The 20233-nt window shown below is 45.7% G+C and overlaps 1 protein-coding gene across 1 annotated transcript in view; it reads left to right on the plus strand.

Moving 5' to 3' along the window:
* LOC144120717 (lachesin-like) overlaps positions 1 to 20233 on the plus strand; it is a 96378-nt gene that overhangs the window by 59565 nt on the left and 16580 nt on the right. The window contains exons 2-3 of the mRNA XM_077653374.1: positions 2804 to 2931; positions 14905 to 15112. Coding sequence (XP_077509500.1) covers positions 2804 to 2931; positions 14905 to 15112 — 336 coding nt within the window. The remainder of the gene's footprint in view (positions 1 to 2803; positions 2932 to 14904; positions 15113 to 20233) is intronic.

Below are 20233 nucleotides of genomic sequence, written 5' to 3' on the forward strand. Positions count from 1 at the left end.
TCCCAGAGACGTAATTTACCGCACTACCAGGGACTGGATTCGGACATTTAAATTGAGGGTTAGGTTTAAAGATAAGCAGAGCAGTGATTGAACTAGTGCAGCCATGTTTCGAGGTAAAAAAAAAAACCATCATCAAGCGTTTTAACATCGGTTCTAATTTAGACTCTCATGGTCCATACTTCTTGATCAGACATTTTATATTGATTTTTCTGCGACTGGTCCTGCTTTTTAGCTGCCGACCATGGCGTCTCAGGCGGCAGCCGATAATGACATGGGTGGAAAAGAATAAATGAGTAAAGAAATAATAATAAAATCAAGCTCCTTTAAATGAATAAATCAGGCCATATTTCGGAATCGTCGCACAATTTTTTTTTCTGCTCACAGAACGGGTCATAACTACACGAAACACGCATTCACATCAGAATTTATCAGGACTACCCCCACGCCGTTTTTATCTATCTAGCTTTTTTTGAAACCTAAGACAAACATATAGAAAACACTCGTGATTTATTCTCATTCTTTACGAGGAGATTCTTAACTAGTGCTCGCTATTTTAGCCTTTAACGGACTACGGGTGCCTTCATTACAGCGGTGTTTTCCAAAGGAGCTATAGCGGCTCGTATTTTTTGTTGTGATAGTTTTTTTTTTTGCTCGGAGTAGTAGCTTATATGGGTGTGGAATGAATCGACCCCTGTGCAGCGTTTACAGGTAACAACTTGTTAGATCGACTCGAAATTGGCCGCATTAATTTCTACGGCGTCCAACTACGCGGACGACCCTTCGAAGTTTCTTTCACTCTATTTCTTTTCCCTCTCTCTTTACAACCGCTCCTATAATAGTTAAACTTGTGCGGAGTGCGTTTTCGCTACGCCCTCGCCCATTCCTTACCTTCTCTTCAAGAAAACAGTTCATTAATACAAATTGTTTGAAAACTGGCCCTCAGTATTGCTGGAACGAAAGAAAAAAGGTGCGCCGACCACTCTAGGCCACTTTCTCGAGCTGTCAGGACAAGGATGAGCCCGAAGCGAGAAGATTCGCAAAAGGTTGAGTAGGAAACAAAAATAAACGCAGAAAGATGAAACATTAGCTATCTCTATCTTAGGGGCCACGTCTGAATGACCAGCGTCAACCCGAGCGAACAAAAGGAACAAAACACAAAGCATCAGGGCATACAGTTGAGGAACGCGAGGCGGCGGCGGGACTGAAGGCAGCGCAAGGGTATCGGAGGAGGAAGCCGGCCAGAGGAAGTCAAGTGATTCCCGTCAACCCCGGGGAATCTTCTCCCCGTTCCCGCGGCTTGAAATGAACGGAACTCCATAGTCGCCCGACGCCGCCATTTGTTTCAATTTGGTCCGCTTTGCTGGGCAGCTTCGTCCTCGATTCCTTCCCCTTTTTCCTTAACTTTCCCCATTGCCCCCGCCTGGCGCGCTTCGCTTTCCCCTCGCCGTGAGGGACAAATAATCCCGACGGAGAAGAAGCCCGCGCAGGGCAGTTATCTGGCCAGGGCCCGATGCCAGCCTCGCGATACGGCTTCCGGCAGCATCCGTTTTCGGTGGAAACCTTTGCGCGACGAACGCGCCGCTCTCCTGCCTTTTTCCTCGTCTTGGGCCTTCCTCATGAGCGCGACGCGCTTCGTCCCCCCCCCCCCCCCCTCCCTTACATCGCTGTCTGTGTTTCGGGCGGAGCCTGCAGGATACACGCGGCAAATTACAGCCTGTGCCGCTGCATGCTTTCATCGCAGAGCCACGTTTCACGGTAAACATGGCTTAAGATAGCCGATATGGGATAATGACCCCACACTTTAGTTGAAGTCACGTGCCACGCGAGAGAAAGTTGATACTGCTGTAGCCTTCGGACAGGTTAATGAACGAAACTGTTGAATTCCGCGTCTGTACGAAAGAAGTCAATATTTGCTTAAACAAGGAAAAGGATAAATGAATGTTGCTTTTTTATGGTGGCGTTTATTAGAATGAAATTATTTACGTAATTATACCTAATCTAGGTAATTATAAAGGTGAGAAATTGTTTACATATATGAAATCGAAGACGATTTTTACTCAGAGTAGAAAGAAAGCCAATGACATTCACGACCCCCGCATGTCGTGCAGGTCGCTGAGTTGTCACCGAGAAAAGGTACTAAATGTTTATAGCTTCCTCTCATAACTTAAAAGTGTTAAGGTTGGGCCTAGTGGATAATAGACATGAGGTTCCATAGCCCACAATGAGGAAGAGACACAACACGAGCACTAATCTTCCACTAAAAAATCACCAAATAAAAATTGTTTAGTGGAAGCTTAGTGCTCGTGTTGTGTCCCTTCCTCGTCGTGCGCTATGGAACCTCATGTCTCTCATAACGGTTCTGATGTTGAATGCGCTGAAAACCTCAGAGTATCATATCATGCTGTTGATAACCGTCGTGATAATGAGTTTGCTCAGTTGCTATCCAGAACAAGTATTAACTGTTTGTATTTTCCTGTTACAACTGTTACACTGTTGAATACCCTGAGCATCCCAGAGAATCACAACATAGCGTTGTTATTCGAAATAATTCATTTCCTCCCCACCCCCCGCCTACACTGGCTCAAACTCTATCTATGCCACTCACTAAATCTTTGGTTTAGTGTTTAGACCCCAGTGACTGGGGGAAGTGCATATGCTCACCGTTGGTCTGCGTCGGTTGTTTGCATAATACCGAGTATGCCTGCCGCTGCTTAATGTTCATTACAAAAATGTTTTCAGCGTGGTTTATACGATTTATCCGTGGATGCATAAATTGTGACCTTACTAACCTCACTATGCGCAGGCACCACCGAGGACATGCAGGACGAAGAGCTACCACCGTTTTTTGCCGAGGTGATCCCCAACGTGACCGTGCCTCGGGGACGAGACGCCAGGATCCCCTGTGTCATCGACAACCTCGGATCTTACAGGGTACCACAGCTTCCATACTACATGTCCGCAGTGCGGTCAACTGCATACCCAACCATTCTGGACGGAAACATTTTGTAGCCTAAGCTACACTGGCAGAGGTTGAGCAGTTTCGCGTGGCTCCTGGAGAGCCGTGCTGCGCATGCGCGAGGAGCAGTGACGTCACACGGCGCACAGTTGGCGCGCCTCGCCGGTCTGCGCATCCTCTGGAAACCGCACCACGTGACCAACAACGTGACTGGTTACGTGACCAACCACGTGGTCAACCCCCCACACACTCACTGAATAAAAAAAAAACCCTGTGTCGTGGCTGGGAATTGAAACAGGCCTTTCGGCGCTTGAGGCGGAGACGCTACCACTCCGCCACGACGGCTCAAGGTTTAACCATGAATAAAGGCGCAGGTACTGAATGCGTGCCTTTCATATATTAACTCTTCCAAACCAGATGTCGCCACGCTTTTGCCACGTATATCCTGGCCTAACAGAGCTAGGCCATCATCAATTTTTGAACCGGAAATAGTTTATGAGTGCGATGTTTTCATATATTGAGAAATTTCACTGTAAAAATCAAAATATACAAAGGTCTCCTATCGGCAGGCTTGCATTTTTTTTTTGCTGATAAAGTTCTTGCTATCGTCAAAAACGTTCCCCGTTGGCCTTCTATGGCAGTCTTAACTGCTCGATATGAGCGATGCAAAAAATTGAAAATAAAGATTTTACTACGCATCAGAAGAATGGATCATTGCACTCAATATCTTCAGAAGAGTAGCTTATGGTATTCTAGTATCCAAAATGTTTGTCCGAAAATGTTGGACATCTGAAGTGTTTGTAACATGGTCGGATAGAGCAGCCTTCCTTCTGTATGCCTTCTTAATTACCGACATGCCATTACGCTTCCCTGAAGGCTATTTTCTGCCAATGCACTGATGCATGCCAAGTAGGTTTAGAAATAGAAGACGAAACTTTTTTTGTGGCAGTATTTAGTTCTTGTGTACTTGGTGGTTTCAAGTGCCGTTCTACTGTCTGCTCAGAGAACTCGCTTCTGGCAGTATATTCTTGCGCAGATGAACGAAGTTTTTCAAAATGGACCGCTAAGCTTTCTGCCCCAGGAAGGTCGATCTGACGATGGGTACATGCGCCGCTCAGCTAATTACTGGATTAGAACAGCTTGCGCACCATAATTACGAGTCGTTCGTATTGCAGCGAACGCCGGTTCATTGCCGTATACACGATATTCTTTTTTGCGCGTTTGGATCGAACTTGTGCGAAATATTGCTGCGGGAGCCATTTTTATTGGGCCACCGGACTTAAAATTCAACGGGACGTTGTGACCGGCGCATGCAGCTCTGCCTGAATGGATTAAAAAATAAACGCTTTAGGAATAAAACTGGCTAATTAAAAACTTACAGCCGATTGCTCCATACTGACTTTAATTTACTTTCTGGCGTGTACAGGTACACGGGTTCGCATTGCATTGAAATCTAGTTTTAGCTTTATAAGCGCTCAATTTTTTTATGGTGTGTCGCAATTAAGGCAAGTCCTTCAAAGCGTTTTTCATTGTGCTCTTATATTTTACATCAAAATCGCCGCAGTTTTTTTATTTAATTTGTAGACAGCGCCTGCTCACAACCTTTATGTCAAGCTGCCAACTTTTTGGGATTTTTACGAGAGGTAGAAGTATCAAGTGACCAGAAAAAGAATGCACTAGTTGCGAAGTAGCAAGGTGGGTTTTTGGTCGTTCATGCGCAGTAAAGAAGGATATGAATAGCACACCTTGCAAACGAATCCTCAGAAGATTGTAACTGCGTCAGCATCAGATTTACAAAAGGTACAGAGGTGGGAAATATTATTAATAACAATGATCGTTTCTGTGAAATGCAGAGAAACAGTAACTCTCTCTCTCTCTCTCTGAGGGCAGACACCAGGATGAAGATGGGCGGAATAGAGGAGGGTGTGTAACAAGGTAGAAATAAAAGCGCCGTAGTTGAAGGCTCCGAGTTGAATTTTGACCACCTCATGCTCTTGAACGTGCACTGAGATCTTACGGCACAACAGCGTTCGGAGCCCTTTAGTCTCTGCGTGATGAGCGCTAATTAGGTACGAATCACCATTCTGGAGTTCGTTATACCTGAACCACATCAGATTCGTCTAGAACAGCGTGTTACAATAACAAGATGATTAAGTTAAATGCCAGATTAAGAGACGCAGGTGCATCAAGTATTTCTAGTATTTATTAGAATCGTTCTGTCCTCATTATCATTTGCGGTGAGACATAGAACAAAGTGCACTTTGAGCGGAAACGAAAATCCGTCTAGCACCGCGAGCGGCGTCTACTGACGGTTTAAATGACACACCTGGCAGAGACAATATCGTGGTGTCAGTGTGTATTCCCTGCGCGGCACTGCTACCGCGGGAAATGGCAGGTAAATTATCGTTGCCAAACATTCACATACAACCACTGTGAACGTAGTATCAATTGCAAGGACGAAACAGTTATCGAAAGAATTTGTCGAAACAATAAGAAAGGGACAGGGTGCAGTAAGTCAAAGCAGTCAGAGTAAGACAAAAGTTAGCAGGGGGTCAGATCATGGCCAGCAGTTGATGGATATCCCTTCAAATCAAATTACATAAAGAGTAAATACTGCCAGTGTTCCAAAATGAGGCTTAAAACTGGAGTCTAACAAAAATTGGCTGATTGACGTTCAGTGCGGTATGGAAAAAAAATGGCATGGCAACGTCAGGAGACAGAAAGAGAGAGCAGCAAACCAGAAGTCAAACCTGAGACATTGTCACCCTCGCTTTAAGAGTATTTTTAATATAATGAAAACTGTGTACTGACCATATCAGGTTCTACTATGCTCGTAAAAGACATCTCGCTGACTCCCATGAAACTCGTACATAATGAGGTGTTTCTGATCCCTTTCATGTGTTGTCTTCGCGATTATCGCGTGGACGTCCCTTATTGTTACCTTTGTTGCTTCATTTAGTCGTAATACTCCTTGTAAAATCTACTCGTTGCATATTTATTTTCCATTCTTCTTGATTTCATGTTACCTTGGCTAAATACCTTTCCGACAGAGACAATCGTTCTGCAGCTGCCATTTTTTCTCCTTACTATTGCACAAAAATTCACCGCTCACTCGACGGAGGATCAGGTGCCGATTTAGTGAGGCGATTTGATATGAGATATCGCATGTTGAGGCTGAATTGGCATCCTTAGAGTGAGAATGCAAAAAAGAAAGGCAAGGCAGTCGCAAAACAGAGAGATGTAGACTCGAGCCATCCGCTACCGCAAGCCGGTTCCTCGAGGCGCCGGCTGCATATGCGCAGATAACCCCGCGAGGCGCACATTCACCACTGCGCGTGCGCAGCTGGGTGCCCGCGGTAGCAGATCTCGGTAGAAGATCGCAGATCGCGCTAAGCTATGTCTTTCTATTGTCGGGTTGGCTGAAAACTTTTGCGGGAACCCTCGGCAAATTTGATTTGTCTGTAAAGCGTGCACGTTTGCACTACAGCCGACGTTGAGGTGAAGCTTACAGTTCGTTTTGTAACCAACGGCTGTCTTACGCAAGCTTTGAGTGCGCGCTCAAGCAGTTCCGGTACAGCTCATGGATAAGTGGCTCGAAACTTTATGGTTCTGGAGTGCCCGTGGAAGTGTAACTCGGTAGAATATCGCGATCACTTTAAGCTAAATCGGTCTAGTGTCCGGTAGGCTGCCAACTTTTGCAGAAACCCTCGGCTAATTTGGTTTGCCTGTAAAGCGTGCACCGTTGCACTACAACCAATATTGAGGTGAAGCTTGCAGTTTGTTTTGAAACCAACGGCTGTCTGACGCAAGCTTCGAGTGCGCGCGCAAGCAATTCCAGTAGAGCTCATGGGTAAGCAGTTCTAGACTGCATGGTTCTGAAGGCGAAAGCGTGAATTAGGAAAGGGTTTATGATAGGGTGACACTATCAGTTAGTGGTAGGGAGACTAGCTGCGCAACAGTGTCCACGTGCGCACGCGCAGAACGCAAAAGCCCCTTTACTATTTGGGCTAGCGGGCGAAGCTAAACCAAAGCCGGCAAAATAGTGTGGCCTTCTTACGCCGGATACGGTGACGTAATATGATGAAGTCAGTGGAACTGAAGCCGCTCACCTCACCACCCATGCGTCGTTGCTGCTTCACACTGTCTCGGCGTCATTTGAAATGAATGGAGGGCGAGGATCTTTATTTGTCTCAAGATGCCTGCACCACTAAACCTAGTCATAGAGAGCCACAAATTTTAAGATTGCTTCTGGATTTAGACAGCGGCAAGGCTTAGAGACTAGAAGTTTTTTGTTTGTCTTGCAGACACGACGGCAAAAAGCACGGGATGCTGAAACAGATCTTTGTTGCTCAGTTAAAAATTAGGTTAATAACTATTAAACTTTATGTAATGTGTTATTTTTATTATTTATTAGTGATTTATTATTGTGTTGACCTAGATAAAAGTTCATATAAAGCTAAATTTGCGAGATTTAGAATTTAGAGTGGCACTTGACAGCTGAAATGGCGCCGAGGGTGGCTAACGTAATTCTTTTCTTATTCTTATCATCTGTGATAGACAACACATTTGTACGCGTCATGTACCCACTCCTTCCTTGCTACCAAAACGTGTCCGGTAGTACTGAATAAATAAATAAATAAAAAGATGCGCCAGGCCCCGATTTTTAAGCTCTCGCGAGTACACACCACAAGGCTGACGTACGCAGCGTGAATAGGACGTTTCTAAACCTAGACCCCCTATTTTAAATATCTTTATTATCAGTATGGTTGTTACCTTCCGCATACGACATGCATTTCAGAGAACTTGCAAAAGGTGTCATCACAACATTTCAAACACAATGGCAGCATTGTATCTTCAAGTTTCGACCCCCGAGTGACCTGCAGTTTCGGGCTGTTTTTTGTATTGTTATATTGTATGTATGCGACACGTTCACTATCAAGTCGCTTCACGGAAATTTCGTTCCATTCTGAACTGCAAATTGTGAACCTACTCGGAACAGGAACAATGCGGACTGATGTTTACGAATTTATAGCCTATTATGAGACAGGCGAGTCAGCTAAACGTCATAAAACGAAGTGTTTGACTGTGCGATAAAAAGAGCGCTTCCTCATCTACACAGCTCAATGCGTAGATGACAACTCACCGGTCCAATAGGAGAAAGAGAGCATGGTAATGTAGCAAAAATAAAACTAGAAGACTGTGCTAGGAGACCAAGTGGGAAGAAATCATGAAAGATAGAAGGAAGTTTGGGGGACAAAAATTTTAAGAAACAGTTAATTGATTGCTAAACATTCGAGCTATATGGACTCTTTGCCGCAGACCGTTTGTTTTTTCCTTGGAGCTCAGTAGCAAGCAGAATGATGCCTCTCAGAAAGGCAGCCTCTCAAATATGCGGCACCCACATTACATATCGTTTTGTTTAGCAAGGTTAGTAAAGTCTCATTCTACCGTACAAGAAAAACAGGTAATCGCTCAGGTCCTGCATCAATTTTAGACTTGTTTGACAACATCAATACCCCTAAGGCGTAAACAGTGCTGAAGTATCATGATTGTTACACTGCACATGGCACTTCCAGTTTTTACTGGAGCTCCCAGTACTGCTTGTTCTGCCTCCAACGCAAACAGAATTAAAACAAAACAAATAACTTACTAAAATGATCTATGCCATGGTTGAAACAAGTATGAGGCGAGGTCATCCTGGGAAGACTTGGTGAAGCGGAAAAATGCCTTCTAGACGTCTGCCCGGGACGTCTGTTGAGACTTCAGAACATAGAAAATAGAAGAAAACACGCAGAGACCATTATTGCAGAACGAAGAAACAAACAACGACACAAACGTTGCGGAGAACCAGTTATAGCTATCAACCTTACTCTAACAAAGAAAGCGCATGATGTCCGTTACAGAGCACAGCCCGTTCCCTCTCTGTAACCCTCAAGAACAATAACTGCAGCGTTTGTCAGTACAGTGGTAAAACATATGGTTGGCGCAGAAATGTGAAAGAGAAACCGCGCAGGCTCCAACAAAGAGGGAACACGGCGGAAACAATAGGTGTGCTCCGAATCCATATATCACGACAAGGAAGATAAGCTTCAACCGCAAAGAGCGCGGACCAGCGCACTAAACGTCGCGCGGTTCACCGTTGACAGGGGCAGTGGAAGATTTACTGTAGAAGCGCTGGCTGTCGCGGCGAGAAGAGACGACAGAAAAGCGACAACCCACCGGCTGACTTCATGCTGCGTTCGTACGCTCAACGGAGGTTCCCTTGCACAAAGCCTTGTTGGGTGGCCGGGCTCAGAAAATAAAATAACTGCAGGTATGCACCCTTAGAACCCCTACGGATCTGGACTGCCCCGTTAAAGTCAGTGAAATGATCTTTTGTTTTTCTCATATTCAACATTAGACCGAACTTCAGAGGACACACGTGATGTAGACGTGAGTGTCAGCGGCGAGGAGATGACTGCAGCGTTTGTATCCCATGGAACAGATAAACGCCGGAACAGCGACATCTGCGGCAGGCGATGGTCAAAACCGAACATTGTTGTACCCTCAGAAACATGGCACGTACCCGCGAGGGTGTTTGCACATATTGTAAAGAGTAAAACGTAGGTCAAAAGCAAAAAAAATAATTACAACTGAAAAGTTTAAGCATGTTTGGGAAAACTAAACCGAAAGGAACTGAATGGTGTAATTTGAATGGATAAATAGATAACGGGAATGAGCGGTCAAAAGACCACCCACTATATGATCGAAGACAACAGTAGCATATTGTCTGGTGTGCGAGGAGTAGGCAGGCTTCTTATTCCTTAATGAGCGGGCTATAGTCACCGCGCGAGTGGATTCAATGCATATGAAGAAGCTTCGCCAAGACTGATGCGTGGTGGAGGTGCAATGTTAACACCGAGGATCTAACCATTATGAACGCGTTGGCACTACAAGGGTCATGTGAACAAACTCCCGGCGTTCACCTCTCTGTGTACAGCCTTCGAGGAAACAGAAAAAACTTGCCACACTTATGGCCTCGAGCGGGATTCTAATTTGGAATGTCACGCAGATGTATTGCGGTGCATGCTGGAAAATGGTAATAATTGCAGGAGCAGGCAGCTGCCATCACCTGGCAGCAAGGAGCTACGTCGCGCAAGGAAATGTGTGCGCACGTTAAACGCAGTTACTCTTTGTCGATTTTTTTTTTCACATTTGCAGCTCCCAGCTTTTCGCGGAAGGGCCCATATACGAAAGCGCCTTAGTCGAGTGAACGCAGCATTTCGTTTCCGTGCAATATGGCCATGGCTATGCTGCAGTATCGCAGTTCTAGCAAAAAGGAAGCGTCCGCGCTAATCGGAGAACCAGTGTTGTTGTCGGTCGTCTTTTTATTCATTAGGGCTTTGCGCACTGGTGACGCTTCCATTGGAGTGCGTCACAGCAGCCTAACATGGCGACGTGGTCACGTGATTACTCATAGCCATGTGACAATTTCCAAATCCCTCGGTTTTTCTTTTCAGTTCAGGAAAAAAATCACGCTAAAGTTACTTTGAGCAAAAAAAAAACGAAATTGGACACTTCTACGTCTATTCTACGACTTTGACACCAAAAACGTTACGCTAACTTTAACCATACAAAATTTACGTTAGTGATCTTTTTTTTCCTTAAAAAGTAGGAAACATTAAAATACAATGATCTCATCAAGTTGACTGCCTATAAGCTTGCACTAGCGCACAGTGTAAGGTTACAGGTGGGGACACAATACAGGCGAAGCACTTAGGCGCGAGCGTGCTAATAAAGCACCAGCCATTCTTTCGAATTGGGCCGCTGATCGCAGTGTCAGCGTCGGTCTAGCAGTGAAACTTCCCTGGAAGACACAAAAGCATACATGAATGTAACCTGAAAATGCAATAACAGCATCTTGCTACCTAATGCACGAACATTATTCCAGACATGTCGATTAATGTTGTTTTTGTTACGGCCGAAAAACTTTTTAGTTCCTTTATGGCTCAGCTGAAAATATGAATGGCACTGAAAATATTTATTTCAGTGCAATCATGTCTATTTCATGTCAGTGTTTTGCCTGAACTTGCTGAAACTGCAGCTCACCTAGCGAAAATGAACAAACGTTTGGTAAACTAAACAAGCCAACTTTTCAAATTGCATAAATTTTCAGCGATAAATTTTCGTTACAAAAGGAAGACTTTGGCAGTAAGCGTTATGATATATCGGACAGTATCGATTTTATTGCCTTAGTAGTGCAAGAAAAAAACTTTAAATGCAATACCACTAGTTACTGGCATGTGTGAGAAAGGCAAAGCCAGTGAACTGTAGTAACGCAAAAGTGACGCGCGAACAGCGTAGTATGAATGAAATGTGCAGCAGAAAGTAGATAAAAAGTCAGTAACTTCATTTCGTTCCAGTGTATTTTGTAGCCTATAGTCACAGTCTGAGAGCACCCATTGCATCAGTGCAGAAGCGAAGAGCAGAATAATTCGTTATTTGCGTGTTACTACTACTGAGGCTTTTCATTCGTTACAACGTAGCGAAAAGCAGGTTGATGTTGCAATGTGGTGGAGCGTGGAGCATATAATCCGACCACTGAGTTATAGTTATTCTACTGTAGGTGCCCGAGAAACGTAGTTCTCTCACGTTTTAGTTAGTGTAAATTAGGGCATGGAAACTGCGCATAGCATATCACAAAACATGCGCGCGCTCGAGCAGGCGAACGAGAGAAAGTCAAAGAAAAAACAGGACAAGCAGCGGACAAATCACGAACGAGCAAAACACCGAGTAAACGAACGACATAACAAGCGAGTGAACGAAAGTGCGAAGAAGTGGGAAGTCCTAAAGCAGGAACAAATGCTTGGATAATTTAAGGTACTAACTCACGAGGAGCCAAGTAGCGAACAAACGAGACGGCGTGGAGCTGGCGAACGAGTGAGTGGGCAACTAACGCATGAACCAAGAAGTCAACGGTCGAGAGGACAAAAAAACAAGCGATGGACACGGCTTGATTATCAAGGCGCTGGTGCTTACTCGCGTAGCAGGGTCAAATAACGTGCAAAAATTCACTGCCTTCTAAGCATTGCCGCCCACTATGTCACAGGCCGCTGAGCGAAGAGTCATCTAGTGACGCTTAGACGAACTAGGTGACTTTATCTGAGAGCGGCGCTGGCCGCTGTGTCCACACCTATTTATCTTCCGCCGTGCCCTAGCCAAGATTTCGTAGAACGGGTGGTCGTTCTTTAAAGCTCGGCACAACTTAGCTGAAACATCTTGCATTAATCGCTGCTTGCACAGACACGTTACGTTTTATTTCGCGCTTATAAGGGTATCTCTTATGGTTATAGTGATTTACCGTGGCTAGATGTATTTATGACAGAACACTATTCGCGGTATGTGCACACTCTGGCTAGCTACACTCGGGAAGCAAGCGTATTCAGCTACATTGTGCTTACTTCACTGTTCTTAGCTTCAAATATTGTGCAAAGAATCACATGAGCACACATAAACTGAAAAAGGACAAGTTTATGCACTAAACTAGTCTTAACAAGCAAGTAAATTGCGCTTTTTGCCACGTCAAAGATCAATGCGTGCGTAGAGCCATCAATCTGGAACACGTCCTTCGCAAAGATCGTTGAAACAAAGACACATGCTCGATTAGGGCGAGCACAAGCCGTCCATGCCTTCGACTGGGAACGCGTGTGTCGTTACCAAAGACTGAGCATTGGCGTTGCAGTTCTGTGGTGATCAATTCGATGTCAGATCGCGTTTCGATCGGTCGTGCTGCACCGCCAGCTGTGAGGCACTGATTGCGACCGCAAATGAAAAAGTGCTGGCGCGACCCATGCCTAAAACGATGGCCGGACCAAGGAAGGCTGGTAGATGGACGCTTACTGCCACCGGTTCGATTGAAGACAGGAGCGCTTATCAAAACGAGGCTGTCGCTCGCTGGACCAGCATGCCATCTGGGATACGAAAATAAAGATTCCTTGGTGCGGTGTTTACGACCTTCTGGGGCTACTGTTGCGACCCCTGCAAGTGGCCTTATGCTGGCGTGATCAATGTCAACGCTTTGCTGAGTAGACACGTGTCGAAGTGCTGAGCTCTGGCGCCGGAACTTTTTGCGTAGCACTAGCTACCACCGGGCTTTAGTTCTGTGGCTTTGCTGTCGGGCTGGGAAGCTGACAAGCTGTTGCCTGTCCTTATAAGAAGATAAATATTGCAACTTTTATGCTTCCTGAGCGTAGAGTCAGGAGGCGTCTGAGCTTTGCCGAGTTCAGTCTGCTGCTATCCATGACAGCCTGCCGGAGAAATCTACTCCAATGTGCCCTTGACGTTGTTGACCCGTCAACTATCCTTCATGTATCTTAGATGCCTTATCGCCTGACGCAGTCCAAGTACGGACGATACCAGAGTACCCAGCCCCAGCCTCCAAAGTGTGGCTAACCACTTGAGCGCCATTTCATTCTGATCACAGCTGCTCGGTTCGTAGTCCCACTTGACGGTGGTCGCTATCTTTGTACGCTCTTTGTACGCTCTCTGTACGCTTTGTACGCCGAACGCTGTCATTGAACCTACTGCAAAGTGGTGGCGCGAGATAAAAAGCTTGCTATGGCGGTACAATAGCTGCGAGTACCATTTAAAACATCGAGCGAGATCTGCCGTTCTGAGGCCAAAGTTTTCATTCGCCGTAGAGGGCGGTGGACGCGAAGCAAATGGCTCCGCTCGATGCTACACTGTGGCATTGTTTGCAATGCTGAGGCTTTGCATTGCATTGCATACTTCTCTGTTCATACTTTCGGGTTGAGGCAAGAATACCAAATAAGCTACGTAATAATAACGGTATCAACACTCTTCAATTTTTGCGATAGATGTGCGTGCGTTACAGCTAAAACTCTTACGTCTATGTCTACAGACTTAGCCGTAGGACACTAAATACGTAGGGAATTAAATGATTTAGCAAAATTAATTGAATTGGAGGGATTTAAATTAAATTCAATGGCTGCCACCTGCCAACCGTGGCAGATGGCAAAGTAGAAAAAGGGAGAGCCCCCTCTCCACATTTTGGCGAGAGGAGGAAGAGCCAGATCAGATTTCACTCATTCGCATTAGCGCAGCTGGGCTGTCTTTTATGGCTGAAAATTTAGGTTCCGAAGCCAAACGTAGGAGTAAATGGCTGAACCAAAGCTGTAACAGCTTTCGCTGATTAATGCGCTAAGCCGGTAAGCTTAGTTCCACAATTGTGTGTTGGTTACAACACTGTACGTGGTTGAAATGGCTGAACCAAAGCTGTAACAGCTTTCTCTGATTAATGCGCGAAGCCGGTAAGCTTAGTTCCACAATTGCGTGTTGGTTACAACACTGTACGTAGTTCAAATGGCTGAACCAAAGCTGTAACAGTTTTCGCTGATTAATGCGCCACGCCGGTAAGCTGAGCTCTACAAATGTGTGTTGGTTACAAAAATGTACGTGGTTTGCTCGAAAAAATTGTTTTAACATTCGAAAATATGCTGCTCGGGGAGAGCTTAAACCAGCCGTTTTCTTCGGGAACGTACGTCATGTTTTCACCCCACCCGCGCACCGAAAATGAGTCGTTAATATGGCACGTACCATCGGCAGCAAAAGTATCCCCCCCCCCCCACCCCCATGTTGCAACCCATGCCACTCTGCGTAGCGGTGCCACCTGACAAAGCGCTTGCAGCTACGAGTCAGGCCCACTGCGCTGGTCTCAACAACAGAAATGTTTTGTCAGGTGGCGCCCCCACGCAGAGTGGAACGGTTCGGAACTTGGTGGAGAGGTGGGCCGGCTACTTTTTCCCCCGATGGTACATACGCACTTGGTAGCATGAATGCAACAGTTATGAATATGTAATTAGATTCTTAAATATAATATTCGATCACATCGGTTTGTGCTGTTCATTCGGCTTGGTTTTTGACTGCACACCTTTTCGACTCCCTCACAGCCCGCGTGGATCAAGGTGGAGGACAAGGGCATCCTCAGCATCCACCAGCAGGTCATCAGCCGCAACTACCGCATCTCGCTCAGCACCAGCGACAACCGGCACTTCGTCCTCCACATCCGAAACGTCCAGGAGTCCGACCGCGGTGGCTACATGTGCCAGATCAACACGTCGCCCATGATGAGCCAAGTGGGATACCTGGACGTGCTCGGTAAGAAACCCTGTGCATGGCCAGCCACACTAGCGTCTTCTCTGGTGTGCACCGCTTGAAAACACCGCCTTCCATTTGAGCACGCTTTGTACAAGCAGACACAATTGACCTCTGCTGGTGCCGGCTTGTGATTGTCGTCTGTCTGTCCCATTCCAATATTAATACTGAAAAGTGAATAGAAAGAGGAAGAAACGAAAAAGTGGGCAGTAGGCTGAGAGGGAATCCTCTCTCAGGAGTAAAATAAAGCGCTTATTACTCAACAAAAACACCCGAGTAGGCGCATTTTTTTCATATAACTATTCCGCATCTAATTTTGCAATCATGCGAGACAAGCGAAATGAATTACGTCCCTTGTGTTCATAAAAAAGCAAGAATTTCATTAAAAGGCATATCGATATCCCTAATCACTCATCTGAGAGAAGATACCTGTTGGCACTACATGTCTGAGCGTGCTGGAGTGCCCTTTATTGCATCTTTTGCGGCGCAGAACTTTATCGTGCGCAGTGGGGAAATACATGCAAGAAACTTTTCTAATTCCTCACCCGCATCTAGTTTTTCTATTCTAAGAATAGCTTTGCAGAATCATTTTATACGTATATCACTTATTTTAGCGTGTACTGCTTCTTTAAAGAAAAACGTTGTCTGTTCATTAGGATATCGGTGTATCTTCAACTGGACATTACGATTGCAACAATACAAAATAACGTTGACAACTCATCGCCCTCTTTAATACAGGTCACGTTCAACATGAACCACAAATGGGCGTTTGTTTTTAAGGAGTAGTAATCAAGGCTACCGAATTTCTTACAGTCGACTTCGATCGTCTTATGATAGCAATTAACGCCATATGGAGATTAAGAATTTTGCATCACTTTTCACACCTAAAAAAAAATGTCCCGAAGTTACGAATCACCGTGTGGTAATTCGGTCTACTAATTCCGTTCCGCGCGCATTGTGTCCAAATAAGTGCACAGGTGTGGGAATAAGTAAACGGAGCACGTCCTTCCGTGATAATTGCAATCACACCTTCCCTGTCAGAGATGAAGAAACACTATTTGTCCACGAGAAAACGCACTAGCATCCACTAGCATCTTGCACATGCCACAGCTGCCAGTTTCAATTTGGCAACACACGGAAAACGTTAGAAGGCAATAGCGTGCTCTGCTTACTCTTGTCTGCACTTGCACGTGCGTAATTTATATCCCCCCTCAGGTGGTAATCCCCACCTCGATGCTGATGTCAGATCATTTCACAACAAGCTGATCTGCGCACCCATAAGTATCTTCATGCCATCTACGCTTCATACCTACACACCTGAAACTTCTCTGTTATTACTTCATGAATTCCATCAATTTAGACGCGGAATGGAATCGTCTGAGATCTATGCACCGAAGGGCATAAACTTTTCGCAAAGGCTTATGCACCTCAGTGCTGCATGCCCCACGGTGTGACCTGCGGCATTAGTGGTGACGAGAAGGCGATCGATCATCCATCTTTATGCCGTCGTCACTTCAGGGAACGCAGATCAGCGTTCAATCTTGCGTTCGCTAACCTGCCATAGTGGAAACAAAGGGAGGGTGATGAGAAAGGGAAGGCGGACAGTTTATTCACAGGAGGAATACCGCTGGCTTCGATGTATTGGGGCTAAGGGAAAGGAGGAATAAAAGGGGAAGAGTGAAAAGAATGTGAAAGAAAACATCATAGAGGGCAGTGGCCTCGAGAGCCAGTCATCGGTGTATAAGACTACGAAGGCTCTGTGCAGTCGAGTGCGGTGACTAAAGCGGATTGATATATTATCCCGCGCCTGTGCTAACCCGTGTACATGCATTCGTTTTTTTCGACATTCCTCCGTCTTTCTTATCTTCTGTGTTTCAGACGACGTTTGATAATATAGCGTCTGTCTCCTGCTTGACGGCATTTACAGCTGCAGGCAATGTATATTTGCGCAAGGGATCCCTTTGGAAAGCAGGGAATGATTTCACAAGTTTCGCCTTCCAAACCGGTTTTGCAATCCCCGGGATAGGGCGCGGAAATAAGAGCGATCGGAGTTTTGCACTCACGTCAAGGTTTCGTCACACGGGCGCATCTGCATTTCCCGTGCGTTTGGATAAAGCGGCCGCCTCACCTTGAAAGCCAGACACCGTTTCATTGACCGAAGAAAAAAAAGATTCTTGGGTCTAACTTCACAGTGGCCGCGCATTCATAAATTCGTTAGAAAAACTGTCAGTGTCATGTCATGCAAACGACACAGGGTGTTAGACGAGCAATACACGCTCACAGCATGTGCATAAAAATATATTTGAAGTTGCGCAGTTTAAGCTTAGCAGAAAGTTGAGTGCACAGTCACATTACACAATGAACAGCAGCAGGTAAACCTTCGGTATTCTCATGAGATGGATTTCGAATATATGGATAGACGTACAGATGGACAGATGGATATACAGCCAGCAGGTGCGTTGCAGTTAGTACCAAGTGCGACTGTACTGCTATAGATTTTTTGAAGAGGAGGAGGAGGAAGAAGAAAAAGAACCGTTGTTGACTTCAAAAGGTAGCTGAAACGTCACTGAAGAGTGGAGCTCTCAGTCCTGGGCTCCAATATCGTGTTTTGTCTACCAGCAGCCGGTGAAACCACCATGTGTAGACATTCGAAGTAAAAGATAAGAAATGGACGGCTATTAGGAAAAATGTTTCGCAGAGCAATATAAGAGGAGGTAAGACGAGCCGAGAAGTTTTAGCCAGGATACGTTCTCCTAGGCTACCTTGGAATGTGAAAAGGAGATAACTCGGCCCACGAAAAATTACAAGTCAACAGATAAAGGACGGTGGAACGCAAACAATGCGAATATCAGAGAGCGACGTCGACGCAGCTTGTAGCGACAGCCTGTGCCCCTCATACAGTGAAAAGAGTGCTTGATAAGGCTTCATAGTGAGCGGGGCTTGCAAAATACGTTTCGATGACCATACTGCCATGAGAGTTGGCTGTGAAAGGAGGAAAACATTTGACTGAAGACACTGGGAACAGGTAAACAGCGCGGGGCAATTGCAAAATCGTTAGCATCAGCAACCCGCTGGGCCCTCCGCACATCCCAGGTTTTGCCTGGCACCACAACAGCGCACTTACCTAAATAAAGCGAGAGAAAGAGAGAGCGAGAAAATATAGAAGAAGGAACGATGCTGATATAGGTGTGTGGCTACGTCAAGGGATGCATTAAATGTGCTCGGCACTTGACGTCGCGCCCCTCTGGTAGCGCCCATAGAAGCCGCAGGGTTGATCGCAGTAACGTACCCATAGCTCGGCCGCAATCCGATTATGGATCCGAGTCAATAAAAATGCGCCGGCCGGCATCGGCATAGGCGCGCGAAAACAGCAACACGAAAGCGGCAGCTGCGGGATGTAGATCGCAGCAGCTTGATACAGCTGCCATTAACGTGATTAAGACGAAAGTTCAGCTGATGGAAAACAGGCGCTGCCGAGCAGCTTCGAGTTCCCGAAGAACAAGCGTAGCCCGCCGCCACTGCGTGATGTTATGACGCATTTGAGATGCCCCCCCCCCCCCCCCCTCCCCGCGAGAGCTTGGGCCAACGTGTATTCACCGAAGCTATGGCGCGCTCGTTTCCTGCCTCTTTTGTTTGTGCTGGATCGACTAGTGTGCTCTAAAAGAGTTGGAGAGAGGAGAACAAACAAGCGCAGCATCTTTGTGTTTCCTCGCCCGATGATGCGCGCAATAAATTATTACAAAGTTTGTTATCAGCGCTGCAGAAACGAGGGACCTTGGCTTTGTGGGAAGTCTGGTCATAAATTTTGCAACGTCAACAGGATAAAATTGAGGGGCTGTTGATGTAGTTGTGAGGTAATTTTTCTGCGATCAGTTACTCTGCACTCCAATCATTTCTCTTCTCTGTAAATCTTTTCTGATACCTTCTCCCTTAATCGATGTAGCCAGCCGGAAGTGCACCCAATATGCACTCTCCCGATTGCGCTGCGATTGTTGAACTGTTTTTTTTTCTCAAACCTACCAGCGATTGCCGCTTGGGTGGAAAACACTAGACAGAAGTACATCCGACGTAAAACGCGCGTCTTAATTGTAGTGGTTGACTTCACGCTGGATTCGGCGAAGCACAGACGCTCGTGACTCGAGGCATGCGATACAAGACTGGCGTCATTTAACCACTGTGTGTTCTGCTTTAAGTTGCTCCCTCTGTTATCTAGGATGTGCAGTTTGGAGCTGCTGTCAGAGCGAAAAGCTTCAGTACAGTTTGCATGGGCTGAATTCACCCCCCCCCCCTCCCCAGTAGCATTATAATATATAATAATAGCCTAATAGTGGTTATTCCGTGAACAATTTATAAAATTTAAAGATGAAAAATGGCCACGGGTGCCGTAACTGCCTTAGTGAACGGTTGGCGCTTGAACTTTTCCGTGGCCGATAAACTAGGACAGGTAATATCATTGATAGATCACGTACAAAAATTCGTGAAAAGGAGTATGAATGTTAATCATTAGCGTCTACCCCAAGAGTAGTCAACGGCTATAGTAGAGAATTACAGCTTTTGCAGAAACTTCGTAGTAAATAAAGATTAGTCTAGGTCCGGGGATAGAACCTGGGACCACCGCCTGTCCGAGGCAGTCGCACCAGCAACCAAGGTAACCAGGAGGGAGGGAGAAAGGAAGGGAGGGAGGAAGGGAGGGATGGTGTGAAAACTGGCATGCTTGCTGTGTCCTGATCAGCGTCGCTAGCGTCATCTCACTCATTTCTGGGGGTAAGACCACTCAGCGCCTTCATCGGCAGAGCAATAGCGTAGGTCGAAAAACCACTGCTTTCTTAAAGTACACTCAGTGAAGTTACCACAGTATTTTTGATCTTTTTTTATAATTTGTACTTCCACCGTTATGAAAATATTAAGCAAAAAAAAGATATTTTCATTCCATTCTTAGGAACTTTCGTATGAACCAGATAACTTGTCGTGTCTTAAAAAATTTCATGCCAACTTTCGCAAGGTGCAATAGAGATGTTTTTTACAAGGTCGCATTTCTTACAGCATCCTTGACCAGTTTTCAGTTTACTTTTAGAGAGTTTAACATCTCAAAGCAACTCAGGTTATGAGGGACGCCGTAGTGAA

This window comes from Amblyomma americanum, chromosome 2 (genome assembly GCF_052857255.1).
Source record: "Amblyomma americanum isolate KBUSLIRL-KWMA chromosome 2, ASM5285725v1, whole genome shotgun sequence".
Classification (NCBI taxonomy): Eukaryota; Metazoa; Arthropoda; class Arachnida; order Ixodida; family Ixodidae; genus Amblyomma; species Amblyomma americanum.